The sequence below is a fragment of the Hyperolius riggenbachi genome, chromosome 9 (assembly GCF_040937935.1).
Source record: "Hyperolius riggenbachi isolate aHypRig1 chromosome 9, aHypRig1.pri, whole genome shotgun sequence".
NCBI classification, from domain to species: domain Eukaryota; kingdom Metazoa; phylum Chordata; class Amphibia; order Anura; family Hyperoliidae; genus Hyperolius; species Hyperolius riggenbachi.
Window position 1 is genome coordinate 70,855,502 of NC_090654.1, and position 23,534 is coordinate 70,879,035.

A 23,534-nucleotide genomic window follows, 5' to 3' on the forward strand; every position below is an offset into this window, starting at 1 on the left:
AGAGGACCTGTTGGAAGAGCATATAGTGAACAGCATGTTCGAATGCACCTTGTTCATTTCCTGAGCAATATAGTATCCAAGCAGAAAATCCAATCTACCCAGTGAAGGCTAATATTTCCCTTGTGGGTGGTCAAAAGTGGGCAGAATAACCTATTGACTGTGTAGCTCCGCCCATGTTAGGCAGCCATTTTGAAAATTTATTGAGTAAAATTACTTATATTTTACAGTATTCATTTATAAATGATTTAGTCAGTGTTAGCCCATTTCCCTCCCTGATTTACATTCTTACATTTATAACAAGTGACAACATCTTTACTGCCGGCAAGGTGCAACACTGGGGAATGTTAGTTGTGTGTTCCAAAGTGAGCAGAAACAGCTCCTAGTCCCAGAGCGCTTTGGGACAAAAGGTCATTCTTTAGGCATGATGTCTTTTTAAACATCTGAATTAAAGAGCTGTTTTTAGTTACGGTGGTGCCAGCCTAGTCTTGTGGATTATACAGGGGCAACAGGCAGCATAGCTAAATAGCACAAGCTAAACATCACTTGGAGGGTGGGTTGCATTCCAATATACAGGAATATAAAGATCTAGGACAGTGGTCCTCAAACTAAGGCCCCCACAGGCATTTTTACTGGCCCCCAAACACAAAATGTATAACTTATAGATGCGGCCCTCTGCACCTTTAAATATTGGTGGCCCGCATATAGAATAGCAGTGCTGGCCCCAGCCGTCATTCACTGGCTTCCAATTCTGCGTCAGGTGACACTGCTGTCCAACCGGACGGCAGGTTGTCACCTGGGTATGCCTCACTGTCTGGTGCACAAAGACATTCTCCAGGCGCCACATGACTGAATGGCTGCTGCTGGGAGATCTCCTCCGACTCATGATTGGGGGGAATCAATACCTAGATTCAATGTAATGTTTTTCAACATCATTGTATGTATGTTCTGGTCCGCCCAGCAGTCTGAAGTACGTTGACCCGGCCCTTGACCAAAAAAGTTTGGGGACCCCTGATCTAGGAAGTGTTTCTGCTGCTGGGGCCAGGATAATTAACGTAAAATTGGGTCTCTGTAACGAATCACACATTGTACTATATATCATTACGATGCCTCTTTAAGCCTTATTTTTGTTCCAGGATACTGCAGGAGAAACAAAGGTGGAAATACATCAGGTGCTGGGAAGTACTAGAGCGGCTACTACTATGTTAATTAACATAATAGCGACCTCTCTAGTGAAGTATCGCGGTCACAATACTTCACAGCACCCAGGAGCGCAGGTTACCAAGTAAACGGCACGTAACTAAGGAAATCACACTACCCTGCAGGACCGCGCCTAGTGTGTGAATTTGTTATACATTATATTAATCATGTTACTTTTGACATTGTAATTACCAAGTCTGTATTTTGCACCAATGCTGTATTTTGTATATTGTCGTACACTGTTGTCTGTATTGTTTTGTACCCCATGTTTCTTACTTTGTACAGCACCGCAGAATATGTTGGCGCTTTATAAATCAATAAAAACCAATTCTCACCCGATTCGATAAAATGATGGAATCGAATGGTTGATCAGCCAACAAAATTGACATGTATGGCCACCTTAAGACTCCATGGTAGGAAATATACTGTAGTCAAGTATTTTGGCGGTATTACAAAATCAAAGCTTGCATGGCCCCCAGCAAAACGTTAAAGAGACCCTGTATCAAAAAAAAGTCCCCTGGGGGGTACTTACCTTGGGAGGGGGAAGCCTCAGGGTCCCAATGAGGCTTCCCCCATCCCTGTAGCTGCAAGCAATCCAGCACATGCTCCCCCGAAGCGTCCCGCAATCCTGGCTCGACAAACCTGGCTCCAGCGGGTGGCGCTGTTGCGGCTCTCAGCATGGAAATAGCCGATCTCTGTCGGGTTTGCTCTACTACGCAGGTGCAGGAGACTTGCACCTGTGCAGTAGAGCAGACCGACAGCGATCGGCTATTTCCGCCTATCTCCGAGCGGAGAGCCGCTACTGCGCCTGTGCTGGAGACGGAAAGGTAAATATTTACATCCTCGCTGTTCGGAGGGGCACAGAGAGACCGCAGTGGGACATAGAAGGAAGGGGGAAGCCTCGATAGGATCTGGAGGCTTCCCCCACCTGAGGTGAGTACCCCCCAGGGGAACTGTTTTTAGTTACAGGTTTTCTTTAAAGTTAACTGAGCACCTGGGTCCTCCTACGTTTTCATACTACGTTTTCAAAACACTGTAAATCAAAAGAACCTTTAAAGGATACCAGAACCAAAACCCTTAGAAGAAACTGGGGGAGCCGGAATATTTGGTCAGTTGTCCTGATGCCCACCGCTCCATCCGTTCTCCTCTGCCCCCCTTCTTTCATACCTAAAGCCTCTACGGCAGCCTAACCTCAGCTGCTAGCCTGGTACGCAACCACGGCCAGGTTTATGTCGTGTAGAGCGCTCCCGGCCAGGGTCGCTCGCTGAGGGACGTGCGCAAGGTATGAAAGGAGGGGTCAGAGGAGTACTAGGGGAGCGGTGGGCATCAGGACAGCTCAACAAACATGCTGACTCCCCCCCCCCCCCCCCCATTTCTCCTAAGGGTTTCGGCTCTGGTATCCTTTAAAGGACAACCGAAGCGAAAATAAACGAATGAAACAAACTATTGCATCTATCCTCCTTCTCCAGATATTCCACATTTTTATTTTATGTTTAAATCGCAGGCGCAGTAGTTCTGCGCTTGCGCAGTCCACTCCGGCCCACGTGGCGGTGATTGACAGCGCCACTCACGCAGGCGCAGTACAGAGCAACCTGGAGGTCGCTCTGACGTCATTGCCGGGGACCAGGTCGGAGCTGCGGCGAACGGCTGCGGGCAGAGCTGCGGTGAGGGACATCCTGGGAGCTGGAGGAAGCCCCCAGTAAGTACCACTCATTTTACTATACTTTCCCTGATGACTCCTTTAAAGGGACTCCGAGCAGTGCAGAAACTATGGAAAGATGCATATCATTTTAAAGCTCTCTTTCTCCTCTTTCCAATGATATATAAACCGCCGCCCTACGCCTTTTAGTTTTCGCTATTTTCGCGATTGAAATTGCCGCGGCCGCAATTTCAATCGCGAAAATAGAGAAAACTAAAAGGCGTAGGGTGACGATTTAGGTGTCGCCAGAAAGAGGAGAAAGAGAGCTTTAAAATGATATCCATCTTTCCATAGTTACATTGTATTACACAGGGCGACTTTTTCCTAAAGTCAGCAGCTCCATTCTGCTGAATGCAGCTGCTGACACTGGGGAAAGTGTCGTCCTGTGTAATACAATGTAACTATGGAAAGATGGATATCATTTTAAAGCTCTCTTTCTCCTCTTTCTGACGGCACCTAAATCGTCGCCCTACGCCTTTTAGTTTTCTCTATTTTCGCGATTGAAATTGCGGCCGCGGCAATTTCAATCGCGAAAATAGCGAAAACTAAAAGGCGTAGGGCGGCGGTTTATATATCATTGGAAAGAGGAGAAAGAGAGCTTTAAAATGATATGCATATTTCTATAGTTTCTGCACTGCTCGGAGTCCCTTTAAGTAGCCTTGTTCGGGTCAGGTGTCCTTTAAGAATTGAATGCAAGGCCTAGCACACACCGCATGACCCTTGTACACCCGTTTATTGATTAACAGGCCTAAAAAATGTTTAAAAATACACACGTAATTGTTGCATGCTGGTGACTAAACTTTCATTTGGTGAAGCACAATGCAAAGTTTCCTATGATTATAGGCTGTTACTACAGAATATCACACACAGCAATGAAAATATTAAAATGTATTCTTTTACATATATAAAGATAGTAAGAGAACAATCCCGCTAACTGCTACAGAGAACAATGTACAGCACTGTACAATCTCGCCACGTGGTATAATTGCAGGCAGACATTTTTGGCACAGATTCTTTTGTGCAGCAAGCAGCAATATCAGCATGGAGACAGGTAAAAATATGCCTGAATGTACTGCTAAAAGCTGAATACCCTGCCGTATATTAACCTATTGCCCCCTGATGCTTGACAATACTGTACCTACTGCTTAACTCCCTTCCGATACTTACAGCTCACCTACCACCGCACAATGCTTGAAGTTGTAAGAGAGAAAATAGTCATATGAGTGAGATCAGTGGTGCTCAACCTTTTTTTTACCCGAGGGCCGCACTTCATATTAAGATACATTTCACAGGACAGAACACATACATACAAAATTTAAATAGGCATCTTTAACATTTTTCTAGTTAACATGGTGTTGGAAAAGGAAAGAAAATGACACACCAAGAATTGTACTCACCTTTGTCCTTGTTGTGTCCCAGTGTGCCCGTGTCCTTGTGTACTCACCTTTGGCCCCGTGGCCCCATGTGCCCCCTCTGTCCTTCCAGTGTCCCCCTGTGTCCTTTCTGTCTCTCCCTCTTTAAAAAGTGTTGCCCTTTTTTCTTTTCTGTCTCCCCCTTTATAAAAAGTGTCCCTATGTCTGTGCCAACTCACCGGGACCTCAGCTCCATCTCTGGGGCCAATCACTGCACTCAAGCACCTCTTTTTTACCAGAACTATGTCTCAATTCTCTTACCTTTTCCTTTTAAAGGAACCCTGAGCCTTAAAAAGGAAATCTGAACTGACCTGAGGCTTCCTCCAGTCCTCCCGTAGTCCACAAGGTCCCCTCGGTGTCCTCTGGGTCTGCTCAGGGTCCGTTTACTGGTTTTAAATAATTTATAGGAAGCCGCCTTCCCTCCCAAAATCGAGTGAACGTCCATTTGATTGATCTCATTGACCATCCCTAAGAGCAGGCTCCATATTCATTTCATGTCATGTTTTCTTCAATATAATATGGTCACCTACTTTCTAGCCAGTAAGAAGACCCATCCTGCCTTTCTATCATTTGTACCCAAACTTGGATGCATACTTACTCTGACATGGTCATTGAGGTTGTTGGGGTCACGGTTTTCCATGTCAAGTGGCATTGGCTCATTATGGATACGCTTGGCTTCAGTCATTTTGGCTGGAGATGAGTCGTGTTTTCAGGTCAGGCTGATCTCAGTCCTGTCACTCTCCTCATTGCCTCTTTATACCTGATGTCACAAAGTCTCCATGGAGGACAGCAGCAAACACTCAGCTCTCATCTCCTGACAAGCTGATTGAGGTGTGATGGAAACCATTGTCTGAAAGAGCCCCTATGTGGAATGCCCCAGAGACCACACCTGTTATTATTGTGTGTGATTGGCAGAAGAGAGGTCCAGGGCTGTCATTAACAGCAGAAGGTGCTAATGAAGTTCAAGAATGTTTTGGGTTTCTATACTAACAAGACATCTACACAACAGTTGTTACAGCAATAGACTTGGAGTTTATAGAATATGTTCTGTCCTTGAACAGAGATATGTTGTGCAGAAAAATCACATATACTGTAGATCATCGTTTTTATTCAGATAGAAATTAAAGATGGCCGATGAGATGCAAATAATTATGGACTGCATGCAAATTTCATGTAAATGTGATTTGGAGATGGGCCAATAAAATGCACTTCTTGCGGTCTTTTGATTGGCCATATATCTAGCTGATTAGAATTTGCAAGAAGGGGAAAGGCAAATGAAGTCTGTAATATATTAACATGGTATAAAAACTGTTTTTGTATGGATGACTACTGCAGATCTGATGTAATCGAGGTCATATTGTGATTCAATTGCCAATCCTGATTTAATTAAGGTATGGTAGAAAACTGAGTTGTAGTACTCTCATGAGAATTTCAGTGATAAACGTATTACTTCTTAAATGCAATAGAGTCCCAGCTATCTGGAACTCAACCAACCAGCACAAATGCCCGGCAGTGGTGAAAAACATTCTTAGGCTGCTTGTGGGCTCTGCTGTGCTTATAGACGGGGTTTCACCAGGGCTGTGGAGTCAGTACAAAAATCATCCGACTCCTTAGTTTATGAAACCTCAGACTCCAGGAACACAAAATTGCTCCGACTCCTCGACTCTGACTCCTTAGTCTAGGAGCTAAGGGACAGACTAAACACAAACTCATAACTCTTCACCATACAGATCAACTTTCTGCTGGAGGGGTCACAACACAAAGGAACACTTTCCCAAGGAAGCTAATAAGGCAGCAACTTGCAGTCCAAGGTGCAAGGCAATGTGCAAATTGAGGAAATGCTACAGTTAGGGGTCATTCAGATGTCCCACAGTGGCAATTCACTCCAGTGGTGCTGGGACATCCCAAAAGTCAGGCAATCAAGCTCAGTGTGGACCTCAGGAAGCTGCCGTCACCCCCCATGCCCAGAGTAGCTGGATAAGCTGGAGATCTTAGTGATGGACCTAAGTCAAAGGTACAGAAAGAGTCCCCCCAGCCCTAAAGGCTCAGAGGAAAGTTAGGAAACTCACCTTTATCTCAACATTTGGGCTCTACAAGTTCATAGTAATGAAGAATGTACCTGTTGAGGGTGGTGGAGAATTGTGCAGTCACTTTCATGACACTGAGATGTTCAGAAGCACCTGGGAAGAACATTTCAGTTATGTTTTACAGATACTGTACAAGCTGGCAGGTGGCATTTAAACCAAGCAAATGTCAGACTGGCATGAATGAAAGTCCAATATCTTGGGAACTGTGTAGGAGGTCTGAAATAAGGAACAGAAAAGTCACAACGACTGCACTTACCCATAGAGCAAAGTCCTGTAGCTTCTGACGACTCTGGCTACACAAGAAATGTGTACCCAATATATAGGCCAAGCTCTTGGCCAACCTAACTTAGAAGAAGCAAAGTCGACAAAGGTAGGCTTACCTAGAAGAAGCAACTCAGGGTAAGGAAATGATGTACGCATTATTCCACCACTGGTGAGTTGGGCGCAGGGTGAGCCGAATGACGGCTTACCCTGCCGCCGCTCAATTCCCAGCGTCGTTAAATACTATTCCCCCTCCAAGTCATAGCAACTCGGAGGGAGAACTTATTCAGAGTCCAGTGATTACCAGAACCCCAAATTACCCTTGAGGAGGGCATTAGTGCTATAGTGGCGCCCAGCACCGAACCCACATGCTTAGAGGAAATGGACTTCAGAGTGTGGGGAAGCCTTTCAGTGTTTGTTGATAGCATTTACCAGATCTCTTTTCCTTGAAGTCCCAGACTTTAATTGTCGGTTCCACAGGAAGGTTAATGACATCAATTGAGAAGAAGTGCAATGAGATTGTGATGGCCCTACGGAAGCTGCATTCATATCTAAATGGATGGTCATACTCTATGACTACCCACTGAGCTGGATAAATTGGACCATTTAGAACAGCAGTAAGTTGTTCTGCTGGTGCCTCCTACTTCAGCGATACAATTTTGAGATCCAGCATAAGAAAGGCAGTCACCCCAACAATGCTGGCAACATTTTATGTTGGGTGGCGCCATGTGATGAAACTACAGTAGCATGGTGAGGACACAATAACCACATCCTATCAGATTTTCTTGATCTGTCATACATATGAGAGAACAATCAAAGACCTACAATTCTTGCATATTGTTGAACTTTCTTCAGATTCATGGATAATCCAATCATTTTATTTATTACAAAGGAGATTCTTTTTGGACCAGTTTCTGTCTCATTTTATGGCATTCATGAATTATCAGATTGTATTCTACATTATATAATACTAGTAAAAAGGCCCACCCATTAAAAAAATGAGCTCTAGGCCATGACCGCTACCCTCTCCCCGCAACACACTCACAGAAGCATCCCGCTTACCCATCCCCCACCACTGTCGGAAGTATATGCCAACGGAGATATTGGTTGCTTGGCAGTTGGGAAAAGCTGTTATTTCCCACAATGCAATGAGGTTCACAGACAGCAAACTGTCAGATCTGGAAGCACGGACACAGGGACAGAGGAGGACGCATGGACACAGGGACAGAGGAGGACGCATGGACACAGGGACAGAGGAGGACGCATGGACACAGGGACAGAGAAGGACGCATGGACACAGGAGTTTTATTATATAGGATAAAGGTCAAATAGAGCAAGAGGTGGAGGAGCCCTTTCCTAATGCCTTCATCAGGTGTAATTACTCCTACGTCCATCAAACACCGCTCCAATTCAGAATCAGAATCATATCAAGATGGCGCCGGACTCGGATGCCTCGGCCACAGGGCTCCGGCCTTTTTTGCTTTTTTAATGGCTATCTCTCCTCCACTTGCCTCTGTGTTTCTACCTCTTGCTGAGGTAGGAGGCGGAGGACATGGGCACTGCCGGTCTGGCTCTGCATCAGCCACGGATTGCGGCATATGACGGTCGGCGAGATGATCAGCTGTTCGTGCAGTGCGCAGGCATGGAGAGGACCCCGGACCATCAGCGACACCACCTGCGCCGACCCCATCACGGCATTGATGGCTCCCAAGATGGAGTCTTGGCTACTTGCATGAAGGCTGCATCATAGTTTATTTTGCATAGGAAAAGGAGGCAAATGGACCCATATATGTTTCAGTTTTAAAGTGTCATAGTCATCAATAGACTAAAGTATTAAAAACAGCATAAAATGATAAAAACTCATGAGTTAAAAGTCATGCTTTACACTTCATTTAGCTGCTAATTGATAAGCCTGCCCTTGCTGGGCAGAATTGAATGGATGGAAAAATCCCCATTGATTGGGGCTGCGCAATACAGTAATGGCAGTAGATTGGCAGCTCATAGTGCTGCACTGCATCTAGCAAAGCAATGCTGAGATTTTGACCAGTTTCAGTTGCTTTCATGCTTAAATCTATTCAAAATCTATGTGCAGTGTATGAAAGTAATCTATCTCTCTCTGATCAGATTCTAATCAGATAGAATTTTTTTTTTTTGCCACATCAGGTGGTGATGTACAAGAGCGTGGCTACTATAAGTATATGGAATCTTCTGCATTGTGAAAAATCGCTATAAAATGGCTACCCTAAGGTTTTCTTTTATCTCTCCAAGCTCTTAGGGTGAGATCTTAAGCCTCATCTACACGGTACAATTTTCCGTCAGATCGGATCTATTAGATAGATCCATTAGATAATTTCCAACCGTTCCAATCAGATTGCGTTAGATTTTGCAATAGATTTTGGGTACTTATTGTAACGATTGTGGAACTTACTCCGTGATCAGCGCACAACGCGTGCGCTGACACGGCGGAAATCCTCCACAAGCGTGTAATTGCAGGCACCCAGCAAAAGGTGCTACGCACCTGTAGAGGGAAATTCCTGTCGGCAGATGGCGCTGGGGAGTGCAGAGGAACCAATCCTCTGTACCTCCACAAATGCCAGACAGGAATTGTACGAAGCGCAGAACGCAATCGCAAGAGAGGTGATTGCGAATGAGAACGAGCAAAGGGACAGGTTGTATGTGTGTGCGCCAATCCAGTCGCCACCCCGCGACCGCGCACACACAACAGCAGATATGAAATAGGAACGCGATCGCGAGAGGTGCGATCGCCAGACGTGACACAAGGCAGATCAGAATAGAATACGAGGGTAGCAAAGGCACAGCAAATAATACAATGAGAAGATGCGGAAAATAACAAACGCTAGCTAACCGCGAACACCGCACTCATTGGCAACAGTGCACGCGGTTATCCGCGGTCTCCACGTGATAAGCACAATAGAGACAAGCACGCCTAACTAACCATCGACAGACAAATATGAAACAGAGGACGAGAACGCTTGCTTAACGGTTACCTCACCGAGCCTCCAGCAAGCGATCGTAGCAGACAAGACAGACACACGAAAACAGGGACAAGCGAGAGATAGGATCCACAGCACTAGCGAAAAGTGGCTAGCGTGATCCAGGTACAGAGTAGCAGAACAGAAGGATCCACAGCACTAGCGAAAAGTGGCTAGCGCGATCCCAGGAGACAGAACAGAAGGATCCACAGTGCTAGCGAAAAGTGGCTAGCGCGATCCCAGGAGACAGAACCGAAGGATCCACAGCGCTAGCGAAAAGTGGCTAGCACGATCCAGAGAGGCAGAACAGAAGAGATAGCTGGTAGCAACCGCTGCACCAGCTATGCTCCAAGAACAGAGATCAGAACGACTTCCTATCGACCACCGCTGGGACAGGACAATCGCAACAGACAAACAAAACAGATAAACAATCCTAACTGCACTAGGGAAATCTGCCTAGCACAGTTTCCAGGAATTACTCTAAGCTGATCTTCAAACAGAGAGTAAGGCTGACACCCCACCAGGAGTGTTACATAGGACGAAATCCTTATGAACAGCCAAGCATTGTGGGAAAGACATAGTACTTATAGTACACGCCTCCAATGAATGTGGCCAGGCAATTTGCATGACAACGTATGCAAATTCCTCTGCAAGCACAAGCTGCAAAACTGACAGAAGCTCTTCTTTCCAGAGTCCTGCAGCATGCAAACCTACACAATGGTCAAAAGGCTGCCTGCCTGCACAGGCAGCTGAGCAAATCATCACAGTACCCCCCCCTCCAGGGTCGAATTCCAGACGACCCTCAAAACTGCTATTAGCAACAGACTCAAACTGAAGACTCATGAAGGTCGGCGCAGCCCGACAAGGTCCAATTCCAGAGTCAGTCCACCCGAAACCGACCTCATCGGAAACAGAAGCCACAGAAACATGCCCATCAGTACTACCAGTCTCAGTATAACACCCATCAGGACTGTGAACGCCAGAGAAGAAGCCATCGACACCCTCCAGACAATACCCACCACCTTCCAAGGAGCGTCCGAAAATACCAAACCTGCCACAATACCTGTTCGAAGTGTCCCTTATAACACAAAAGCCACCGTTGATCTTATCCAGGGTACCAAGCAAAATTTCTCCCGGAATCTCCCAGAACCTTTTGAAGCTCCACAGAGATCCCAAGAGGGCAGAACAATCACCAGGCTCACATGGAGAATTACCAAGAACCCCCATGGAACCAATGACAATTCCGGATTCAGAATTACGAGGACACCCATCAAGATCAAGACTTTCAGGGACCACTTCTGGGCATGCAAGCAGGCAGGCCATATCAGAGCATGTCTCCACCGAGGAAGCATCTGAGTACGCTGGTAACCGAGGCACACTTGGGCTTTCTGGGTCACAGAGCACACTGGGGTACACCAGCACAGGAGAAACCTCAGGACATGTCGGGGAACTGCCAACCTCAGAGTCCGGCACGACAAGACCAAAACCAGTACCGGACAGAGAATCATCATGAGTGGAGGTCACAGGCACTGGACTTTCAAAAGAAGACTCGGATACAAATTCAGAAATTTCTGTGACAATAATATCATCATTGACTACATATGAGTGAAGCTCCATCAGAGCTGAAAAGGTAGCCAGCAAGGCAGCAATGCCTACGGAAGAGGGTAACACCTCAGAAGGACTTGGGGGGCAGGAGACATCTCCTAAAAGTTCTGCACCCTTTGGGAGGAACTCGGAGACCTCCAGAACATCAAACAAGACCTCAGGAACATCATTTTTCAAGTTTTCTAAGAAGGATTCTGTACTATCCATGTTACAGGGCAAACTGGAACTTTATTTTGAGAACAGGGCAGATGTCCCAGGGAAGGTTCCACCATAAACTGAGACTGAATTTCATCATCATGAGTGGAACGTACAGGAATATTCACTGGACCACACACTGACTCCCTAACTTTAATCTCGCTGCACCCAGAATTCTGCTGCAGAAAGACAGGTAAAAATAGCAGCAATACCTAGACGAGCCTCTAGGGGCAGGGCAGGAGATATTGTACAAGGCAATATTGACTCATCCAGAGTACAGGGTGGAGAGTCAGAACTTTCTTCAAAGCAAGAAAGGGACTCCCAAATGTCAGTGTGATTGGACATCATTTTGTTATTCATGGTACAGGGCAGGCTCAGAGAAAGCGTCTCTGAATAAGGCAAAGAAGGTTCAGCATCAGATTCGCAAAACCGAAGCGCTGTCTCACTCTTAGATTCGGCTAACAATGTCGAATCCGAGGAATCAGAACGCAAAACCTGCGAATCAAAATTCACTTTAGGTTGTGAAACTGATGCTTCCATAGCGCAAACCTCCGCGATCTGCGGAGCAGACTGCAAGGCATCTAGGACCGAAACACTGGAGCAACTGTCTCCAGGCAACGGGCCCTTACAGGTGAGAACAGGGTGAGACAGGGAATCATTTGCAGAAGAAATAGCGACATCAACAGGATAAACTTTATTAGACATATTAATTTTACTTTTGACGCTGCATAGTCGAGAAATTTTCCCCATAGCAGGGTCACAGACGGAAGATCTCAAAGATCTGTTTCCAAATGAAAAAGGATCCCACACATCCTTGAGGAAACCGGCAGACTCATGCCAATCACAATCTGCAGGAACATCCGAGAAACAGGCATCAGATCGCACAGATTCAAACTGCACACTGTCAGGAGCGAATCCTTCAGGATTCGCACAGGAATTAACCACAGCGGCACACTCATTCATTTCAGATTGCACAAAGTCAAGACTCACATGCTTTACCCCAGAAAGGCAGGAACAATCATCCGACAACGATGTCTCTTTATTGGAATCAATTGGTTGGTGTGTGTGCAACTCATCCAAAATCGTCTGCCACACATAAATCACCAGATCCACATCATCCTTGTCACATTCATCGGAATCAATCAGAAGGTACATAGAATCGAGACAAGCATTCAAGACATTTTCGCTTTTTGCAATCGCAAAAGGCTTTCCAATTAAAATCGAATTCTTCCAGCAAGGCCCCAATATCCCAGGAAGCAAATGGGAGTTCAAATAGGCCAGTATCCAAATAATCTCCATAGGGGTGGAGTTCAGGAACAAGAACAGATTTTTTAACTGCTTTAATATAGTGTGCGATCCTACCTATAGCAGGATCCACATAAGCTCTGGATTGAGGCAAAAAACCAGGAAACAGATCAACATCATTGTTATACTGAATGGTTTTGCACATTTCAGACTTGACAGAAATAACCTCTTTAGTTGTGGTTGCTATGGGCAACGGATCTTTCCGCTGGGAAGCCTTCCTAGATCTTTTATGTTTAGACTTAGAGGCTTTGGATGGCTGCTTTTTAAAACCTGAAGTGGCAACTGACACATTGAACTGATTGTCATACTGAAAGGTTTTGCATTGAAGGGAAAGATCAGCTGACTTATCAGCAGCTACACAATCAATCAGAGCAGGTGGTAAGCCAGGCAGTTTAAACCAGTGAGAGAATATCACTGCAAGAAACTGATACAGAATTGATTTTTAACAGATCATATGCCCAGGTGAACAAATCGTCTTTTAAGAGCACATAGGCAAACAGAAGAGCCGACGTGGACGGATCAGAAATCTGAAAGGTGGGATTCAGACAAAACCTCACACATTCAGAAAGAAATTCCGCCTTGGTCTCTGAATTTAGCCTTTTAAAGCTCTTGAAGACACAGGACCCAAACTCGACAGAATCGTACAAATCAGAAATTCCGTCTACACTGGGGTTTTGGGTTGGGCTGTTCATACTGTAACGATTGTGGAACTTACTCCGTGATCAGCGCACAACGCGTGCGCTGACACGGCGGAAATCCTCCACAAGCGTGTAATTGCAGGCACCCAGCAAAAGGTGCTACGCACCCGTAGAGGGAAAATTCCTGTCGGCAGATGGCGCTGGGGAGTGCAGAGGAACCAATCCTCTGTACCTCCACAAATGCCAGACAGGAATTGTACGAAGCGCAGAACGCAATCGCAAGAGAGGCAATTGCGAATGAGAACGAGCAAAGGGACAGGTTGTATGTGTGTGCGCCAATCCAGTCGCCACCCCGCGACCGCGCACACACAACAGCAGATATGAAATAGGAACGCGATCGCGAGAGGTGCGATCGCCAGACGTGACACAAGGCAGATCAGAATAGAATACGAGGGTAGCAAAGGCACAGCAAATAATACAATGAGAAGATGCGGAAAATAACAAACGCTAGCTAACCGCGAACACCGCACTCATTCGCAACAGTGCACGCGGTTATGCGCGGTCTCCACGTGATAAGCACAATAGAGACAAGCACGCCTAACTAACCATCGACAGACAAACATGAAACAGAGGACGCGAACGCTTGCTTAACGGTTACCTCACCGAGCCTCCAGCAAGCGGTCGTAGCAGACAAGACAGACACACGAAAACAGGGACAAGCAAGAGATAGGATCCACAGCACTAGCGAAAAGTGGCTAGCGCGATCCAGGTACAGAGTAGCAGAACAGAAGGATCCACAGCACTAGCGAAAAGTGGCTAGTGCGATCCCAGGAGACAGAACAGAAGGATCCACAGACAGCGCTAGCGAAAAGTGGCTAGCGCGATCCCAGGAGACAGAACAGAAGGATCCAACAGAAGGAGCAAATCATCACAGTACCCCCCCCCCCCCCCCTCCAGGGTCGAATTCCAGACGACCCTCAAAACTGCTATTAGCAACAGACTCAAACTGAAGACTCTGAAGCTCTTCTTTCCAGAGTCCTGCAGCATGCAAACCTACACAATGGTCAAAAGGCTGCCTGCCTGCACAGGCAGCTGAGCCAATCATCACACTTATCAAAGCAAAATCTAATGCAAAATTGATCTGAAATAATTTGAACGTCTACACATGATGCAATTTCTTATTAGATCTATCTAATAGATCCGTCTATCTGATGGAAAATGGTACCGTGTAGATGAGGCTTTAGTGCTCCTAATGTCACATACACACACTGACACTGCATTAATCTCGTCCGAGGCAGGTGAATACTATGAACAGATTGTGTAGGTAAGCTCTCATAGTACACGGAGGTGGTAAAATTAGCCAATCATTGGCCAATCAAAATTGGACATGTGTATTAGAAGTGAGCAGGAAGTGAGTCAAGAGCTGCTGGAATCCACAAGAAAGGTAAGAAACTACTATGGAACTCAATTCAGATTATTTAGTTATAGACAAAGCTGTGAAGGGCTAGACCACATATCTGGGTTGTATATGTATTTGGATTACTAATGAGAAGATGTCTTCTCACTCCAGCGAACAGGTTCTGGTAAATGGGAAGTAAATCTTCTCCAGCTGGGTCATAAACAGTAATAGAACACTTTGAAGATCTGCTGGAATGTTTTTTTTTATGTCTGTGGCCCATATGCTCTCTCCTAGGTGATATTATCACTACTTCACCAAAATGCCTTTTAAAGGAAACCTGAGACGTAAAGCTGTAAAAGTTGCTCCAGTCCCCTCTGCGCCGATCGTTCCCGAACTGTCTTCCTCCGTCTCCTCGTTCGCTTGATAGAAGCCCCGTTAGCTTGGCCAGTCGGGAGCAAGACGGGGGTGTAGCCATGACTGGGAGCAAGACGGGTGCGCGGTTGAACTCAGGGCCGGGCCGAGGCGGAAGAGGCTCCAGCCTCAGGGCGCAGTGTAGGAGGGGGCGCACAATTAATTCTGCTGTCATTCCCAATTGTGTTTGAAGCAGAGAGAAATTAGAAAAGGGGATACATAGCAGTGACTGCAAGCCAGATAACTAGAGATTAAGGTGTTGGGGATTTTGGGGGCCCTAGGGTGCCTCTTAGTCTAATAGCAATCAGTGTGTGACAGTTGGTGTGGGAGGGATGGAGGGGCGCACTTGGGTGCTGAAGGACCTTGTCCCGACTCTGGTTGAACTGCACCTGCGCCGACTCAACCCCTATGTGCCAAGCTAATGGCCTTCTACTGGGCGAACGAGGAGGCGGAGGAAAACGGCGTGGCAGCGATCAGTGCAGAGGGGGCTGGAGGAAACCCAGGTATGTATAAAACTTTTATAACTTCAGGTACAGGTTTCAGGTACACTTTAAAACACCAGCTAGCAAGAAAAAACTCAAAATAATTTTGATACAGTAGTACCTTCACTTTTTTCACCTACTTTTTGGTACTGTTTCCATTGCAAGGTGCTGACTGAGAAGTTATTTTAATGAAAAAATAAAAAATTATCTCCAAGGAGAAAATGCAGGAGGAAAAGTAAATTGCATATGGACCACTGTGTCTATTTTATGAGCACACTTTGATTCCTATCCTGTTGACAACATCGCTGTCAAAAGGAAGTAAAAAGATATCTCCCCAACAGGTATAAAGATAGAAATAAAAAAAAAAGATGTTCTTACTCTCCTGCACTCAATCAAAAACTAAAATAAAAAGATGGGTGGGGCTAAAATCAAGGCGGGGACCACATTTGTTCATGCCGAAAAACAGGTGTTTTCCCACACATGCTTATTTGCATACTAATCGTGTTTAGGTGTATCTAAATGCATGCATTATTCCACAGTAACTGGTGATTGTCAATGGGAAAAGGCACATGATGTGTGATATTATGCTATAAAAACTGAACCATCACATTGACTAACATTGTTTTTGGTCAAAATGTGATTTTGCAAGCAGGAAACAAACATATGATTTTGTGGTACCAGCTTAAGGTAAACCTGAGACAACGGGAAGTATAAGTTTTATACATACCTTGGGCTTCCTCCAGCCCCCTCCATGCAGAGCGCTTCCTCGCCGGCACCAAAACCTCCTGGATCCTCCGATAGCAGCACCGTTCTCCGTGGCCAGTTGGGTGTCCTGCGCATGCGCGGCCGCCCCACTCCCGTTGCCGGGAGTGTTCTGCACCAGTACTACTGCACTGATGCAGAACACTCCTAGCCGCAGAGACTGTGGAGCGTGCTTGGCGGCACAGCCAAAAATAACAGGGCTGCTATGGGAGGATCCAGAAGGCTTTGGTCGCCGACGAGAGAGCGATCTGTATGCAGGAGGTTGGAGGAATACGCAGGTCAGGGCCGGATTTACCATAAGGCACTGTAGGCACGCGTCTATAGGCGCCTGATGATGGAGGGGCGGCCACTCCCCCTCCTTAGTGCTTCCCTATGCACAATCCTGAGCAGAGCTTAAATGAGAGTTTAGTCACTTGGCTCTCGGCATTCCATTGACAAGATCTCCCTTCAGTCAGGGCACCACTAGCTGGCTACCTAATGCTAAGGGACACCTGTATCTACCTATGACTGGTCAGGGAGAAGTGACAGCTGGGTCAGCCAGCACACTTGCTGTGCGGTTCAACAGGGGTTTGTGGGTTTCTAGAGGCCGAAGTTTAGGGTGCCAAGACATCTGTGCCTGTAGGCTCCTGTGATGTGAATCCGGGCCTGCCGCAGGTATGTATGAAACTTTTACTTCCCATCGCCCCAGGTACAGTTTAAGCCTCCAGGATTCATTAAATATAAGTTTTGGGTGGAGTGGTCTTTTAACTCTACTCCTGTTCTGCTGATTAATTTAAATATCCATACATTCCCATCATACAAGGAACACAATCTTGTGCATAAAGCCATTTATTCATATACAAGAAACATACAGAGGACATCAGAGCTAGTTTGGCCCCAGGTGGTGCCCATTAGCTGTGATAAGTTATGAATGGGTTATTGTGGACAGGTGAGGAGCCAGTGATACAGATGGTTCTGAACAGGGGCTGGGGGGAAAGGGGAGGAGCTAGTGATACGGATGGTTCTGGCCGGGATGGAGGAGGGTTATTAGTCCGTCTTATCCGTTCTTCATCTGCACCTTGATGAAGCTTAAGCACAAGCCATAGGCCTCATAGAATGGGTCACAGCAGCAATGTATACAGGAGCCCCAGAACATCTTCATACAGGAGAGATTCATAGTCCACAAGCGTACGCAGGGCCCGACACACCAGATGTGACAGCACTGGCAACAGGCGAACTGCAGTGCCCAGCAACAGGCCAGGGGGCAACCACACAGGACGGAGAGTATGACGTAGCAGCAATTCTTCACCCCCTTGTAGGTTTTGTAGGACGTGCCCCACACCCCCTGAATGCTGTGTGAGCCCTCCGGCTCCCCAAAGGCATCTTCAAAGAGGACCTATTAGGAAGAGAGATAAAAGTATTCATATACCATAAAAACTTGACAGGTCTGATACATGAAAAGTATTACTAGAATTTTGGATGAAGCTTAAATGGGATGAGAGATTAGTATTGGTTAGGGTTAGGCATAGCTAAGGAAGGCTAGGATTAGGTTGATGTAAACAGGGTAAGAGGATAGAGTAGGGGGGGAGGCAGTTCTATTGGTAATATGGGGATTACACTATATCAGCATTGTACTGCATCTGTATTTCCAGATTGCTGTACCATTGGCATGGTTTGTTGTAGAGTTTGTTATCACCCTCCATTCCTTCCTACTTATACCATCTCCTGTCTTCAGTCACTGCACCCCTCTGTCCTCATCCATTCTGAATTCTCATGTTCCTCCTTCTTTCTTTAAGGGGAACCCGAGGTGAGAGGGATATGGAGGCTGCCATATTTATTTCCTTATAAACAATGCCAGTTGCCTGGAAGCCCATTTGATCTTCTGACATAAGTAGTGTCTGAGTTATAGCCCCGGAACAAGCATATGGCTAATCCAGTGAAACCTAAGTCACCTACTGTAAGTCAGAGTACCTGAGCTGTTGCATGCTTATTCAGGGTCTATGGCTAAAAGTATAAGAGACACAGGATCAGGAGGACTGCCAGGCAACTGGCATTGTTTACAAGGAAATAAATATGGCGGCCTCCACATCCCTCTCACCTTGGGTTCCCTTTAAAGAAACACAGACAGGCCTCAGATCGTATCCAATGTATGTAGGGGAGTCACAGAATAAGGCAGGAGATCCATCAGCACAAAGATGAGTACGACGTTTCGGGCTACGTGCCCTTTGTCATGTGCTTCTTGACAAGTAGGGGGAAAGTTTTGCTCATCCCTATAAGGGCTGCTGCTCCATTTGTGCCTGAGTTTTCTTTATGCCTGACTTTGTAAAATCATCTTTTTATCTTTCCTGTTCTAAAGATAATATGTAGTTAGGCTAGGTTGAGATCAGGTGCTTAGCACAATAAACCAGAGATTGCAGAAAGTGCTGATTACCAGTATTGATGAATGGGCCATAATAACAAGCATGTAAAGAGAACACCTCACTAGAATGCAGTATTCGGGACACCACATGCAACGTTCCCTGTTGTCAGTCATTGAAAAGCACTTCTGACAGCCAATAAACGCCCACTATTGCACTAATGAGAGCGTTGGCGGATCTCTTCTACGTATTTAACAGGCATTGGAAAAGCAGTTTTAAAAAATTCAGTGAGTGCATAATAACCAGAGGAGTCCAAGGACCTTCTAGTAAGGACGGGAAAAAAACAGAGAAACCAGGAGCCCTTTACTTCACTTGGTGTGGTAAGTCGAGTAAAAGTATCTTGAATCAACAAGGTAGTCGAGGGTACTCACAAAGGTAGGTTTCTGAACCAGCAACCACAGTATAAAGGCAGGTGGAGAAGTTGCATCCCCACTCTGGTTCTGTTCTTCAATTGTGTGGGTCGCACTCCAGGGACCATTGCCCCAAGAAAGAAATGGGGGGCTGTATAGGATAAAACTGGGAGAGAGGAGGTGCCCCAAAAACAGTTGCTCTTATAGATGTATAAAATAATTAAAAATGACTGGCTTACCTCTAAAGAAAAGTGGTAACGCCAATTTCAAAATAAACTTTATTTTTCAGACACTTAAACAATAACACGTTTTGCGGAGCACAGTCCGCTTCCTCAGATCAAATAACAAGCAGTGTCTGTACTGTGATACAAGTCAGCTCAGGTGCCTGAGAGTTTTTAGGTGCTCCGAGTGACTTAAAAATAACACTTATTTTGAAATTGGCTTTGTCCCTTTCTTTAGAGGTAAGCAATTCATTTTTTAATCTTATATATCAGTGAGATCCACTGTTTTCTGGGGTGCCTCCTCTCTTCCAGTTTAAAAAAAATATTTTTCCAATTCTTCCTTTGAATCATAAAAATACAAGATACGCATCTATCTGCCACTCACAGCCCCTGTTCTGAAGACAAGCCTTGAGGGTGATACGATTTTACCTGTGATCAGCTGTAGATCTGACAGATGTGACGTCTATAGTCTGCCTACAGAAAGCCATACAATATGTGACAGACGCATGATCTTGCAAACAATCGGGGATTGATCGGAGAGTAGTGCTCATTTCATTACCTCGCAACACTGGAATTGTTGTGTGCTGCACGATGCAGTACAAAGCTGCACAACCATCAACATTCACTGGGCCTAAAAATGACCGCTCTCTCCAATCAATAATTCCATTGACATCAATCCACTGAGGCCATTTGTTTGACCAAATTGATGTGTTTATGAAATTGGAGCATCTATAAAAATATCACATAATGCGTGGCTTGCATGAATTTGGGATACAGTCATAATCCCTCCTGGAAATCTTGTCTTTACTTCAGTTACTCATCCACCGCCTTCATACTCACTCGGACGTGCTCATTCAGGTTGTTGGGGTCGCGGTTGTCCATATCCAGCGGCATTGGCTCACTGGGAATGGTTTTGGGCTGGGCCATGTTGGCTTGAGATTGCCTCTGTGATCAGGGCAGGTTGGTCTCTGCTTTTTCTCCATCCTCTGAGGTTTTATAAAGCAGCCACACCGGTCACCATGGGAGCAGCATCAACAGTCCCAGGCAAATGCCATTCCGTTGCTTAGAAACATGAGTACAATCTAAAGGCAACAACCCAACCAGAAAAAGTCAAGGTCACTGACATTACTGAATAGTGACTGAGATCAACCAAACTGCAAACATATTTCTAGGCAAAAAAAAACATAAATCTTTTTATCCGATATGTAATTTGTTTCACTTTCAAGGTGTTTTAATTTGGTACTGTGGCAGTAAAAAAAACCCTAAAACAAATAGTTACACACTGAATTTACACTGTATAGGATAAAACACATGATTTTATCAGTCTTTCAGATCAGATTATGATTTTATAATTTTTCCAGATCAGATTATAAACATGAGATAAAAGAAAGTCAAATATTTACAGCAATACCTGATATCAGTAGGGGATGCATTTCTGAAACACCTGGGCCCATATGCAATTCACTTTCTCTCCTGAGTTTTCTCCTAGAAGATAATTTTTCATATTTTAAATTACTTTTCAGCATTTTGCAATTGAAAAAGTACCAAAAAGAAGTTTAAAAAAGTACTAACAACATTATTTTGATTATTTTCTTCCTTGTTGGTGATTCAGAGGGCATTTTATTGACAAGTTTGAAAATATTACCTGGGAGAAAAAGTTACTGTAATTGCATATGGGCCAAGTAGTCTGCACCTCTTCATTATTGCCTTAACTTCTCTTTGCAGCTTTAAGGCCTCGCTGCAGGGCCGCACAGCACACAAGTGTGTGTGTGTGTGTGTGTGTGTCCCCCGCTCTCTGTTGGTGAGGTCTGATCGCCATCCCCTGCCCCCACCCCTACCCAGTGTTTTCTTTTTCATAAATATTTGGGTTTTTTTAATTAAATTTGCTTATTTATTTGTCTATTTTGTTTCTCTCCCTCCCTACCCCCAGTCAGCCAATCATGGCGATCGGCTGTCATAGGCATTAGCCTATGAGAGCCAATCGCTCTCTTGTGCCCCAGGGGGCTGTCCTCAGTACAACGCTCCTGTAGATCGCAGCACTGTACTCACTTAATAGACGGCGGTTTCGCAGTCTAACAGTCTCCGAGCGGCGATCGCCGCTGGGAGACTGAAGACGCGGTCGTTTAGTCGTTTTTAAACAACAGTTGGTATCGTTCATGTAAACATCATGGTGGATCCCATTATCTTGTCTTGTCTCGCAAGCTAGGCGTAGTGTCTAGAAGTCAGTTGCTTTTGCTGGCATTGCGGTTGTACGCCAGTAGAAACCAACAAACCATGATGGCAAACGCCGCTTTCAAACTAATTGTTAAATGTTGAACGATCTCTAACAATTTTAAACTACGTTAAAAGTTTCACCAAAAATGACATGCCACCATTTCTACTCTCCACCTCCACACATGGACCAGGCTTTCCCCCCAAGCCACCAAGTAAGATAAGGCAGACCTTGACTTGTTAATGCTAACATGTATGTAACTCTATAATCACCATAAAGGATTAGCTACCCATCCATCCCATGTTCGATCAATGCTGAGCATCCTTTATTATGGTAAGTTGTTTTATAATGGGGCAGAGTTTGGTGGATTGCTTGTTGTATGAACAGGTAGTGATCTCAGGTGAAGGTGAAAGTATCCATTTACAATTTCTTGTCTACCATTAAAAGACATATCTAAGGCTATGTACACATGCTATACTAAACTCAGTTGGAAGTTTGTAGCTGCTTTGGCTGAGGATTGAGCATGTGTGTAGCTTTTTCAAACAAGGTATTGGTGGTCTTTACAGTGAATACAGAGAACCCACTAAAGAAGAATGGAGAGACCGGGAGCCCAATGGTGCAGTACTGTTAGGTATAGGAGCAAGGTGTAATAATTGTTAATTATATTCACAAAGGTGGGTTGCAATCCATGCAACTACCATATAGGCTTGCGGGAAAATAACTGCCAAACTAGACACTAGATGATAGCTCTCCTTGAAGACTTTATTGTTGACAACTATTAGGCCTCTTGCACACTGCACGCGATTCCGATTCAGATTCCGCTTTTTAATCAGTTTTTACATCCGATTCAGATTCCGATTTGCAGTTTGCTCCCTGCACACTGCAAATCGGAATCTGAATCGGATGTAAAAACTGATTAAAAAGCGGAATCTGAATCGGAATCGTGTGCAGTGTGCAAGAGGCCTAAAGCTGTCCCTGGAGGTCTACAACTAGACTGGATACTACGGCCGGATTCTTCTCCTTCCCCACTCCCTCCCTGCAGAGTCTCGAGCGGGCGGAGGGGGATTTGAAACTCACCTCGCTCATCGATTCCCGCATCGCGACTCCATGGCAACAGGACGTCACATGATTTGATGTCAGGATTAGAGATGGCTCGAACCTCCGATTTTAGGTTTGTAGTTTTCAAAGTTCGCCTGCCCATTGAAGTCTATTGCGGTTCGCGAAGTTCGCATGAACCCGAACTTTTGCGGAAGTTCGCGTTCGAGGTTCGCGAACCGCAATAGACTTCAATGGGCAGGCGAACTTTGAAAACTGCAAACATTTATGCTGGCCACAAAAGTGATGGAAAAGATGTTTCAAGGGGTCTAACACCTGAAGGGGGGCATGGCGGAGTGGGATAGACGCCAAAAGTCCTAGGGAAAAATCAGGATTTGACGCACAGCAGCGTTTTAAGGGCAGAAATCACATTGCATGCTAAATTGGAGGCCTAAAATGCTTTAAAACATCTTGCATGTGTATACATCAATCAGGTAGTGTAATTAGTGTACTGCTTCACACTGACACACCAAACTCACTGTGTAACGCACCGCAAACAGCTGTTTGTGAAGTGACGGCCGTGCTGGACTAGTGCGCACTATGGCGAGAGTGCAGGCCATGGCGGTTTTCAAGCCTATATGGTTGCCGGGCTGTGGTAGCTCAATGATAGAACAACAGTGACTGTCCAGCTGATCGAATTTGGTCTGTCTACAATGAAGCAACGACCTTATTATCTTGGGTGTGCCCCCTCCTGAGACACTCATATAGCCGGCAGTCATTTCTTCATTGTGATACGCAAGCCCCTTCACCGCGGCAAGGTAACGATCACGAAGGGGAATTGACACATGTACATGCCTTTTGTTTTGTTGTTGCA

General features: G+C 45.5%; 1 protein-coding gene across 1 annotated transcript; it reads right to left on the reverse strand.

Annotated features, from left to right (window-relative positions):
• Window positions 1-17,258: 17,258 nt before the first annotated feature.
• Window positions 17,259-20,427, reverse strand: LOC137531628 (caveolin-3-like). The gene is made up of 2 exons (XM_068251566.1): window positions 20,254-20,427; window positions 17,259-17,821 (listed from the first exon to the last, which is right to left on the reverse strand). The coding sequence occupies exons 1-2, from the start codon at window positions 20,338-20,340 to the stop codon at window positions 17,483-17,485; spliced, it is 426 nt and encodes a 141-aa protein (XP_068107667.1). The 5' UTR covers window positions 20,341-20,427; the 3' UTR covers window positions 17,259-17,482.
• Window positions 20,428-23,534: the final 3,107 nt, after the last annotated feature.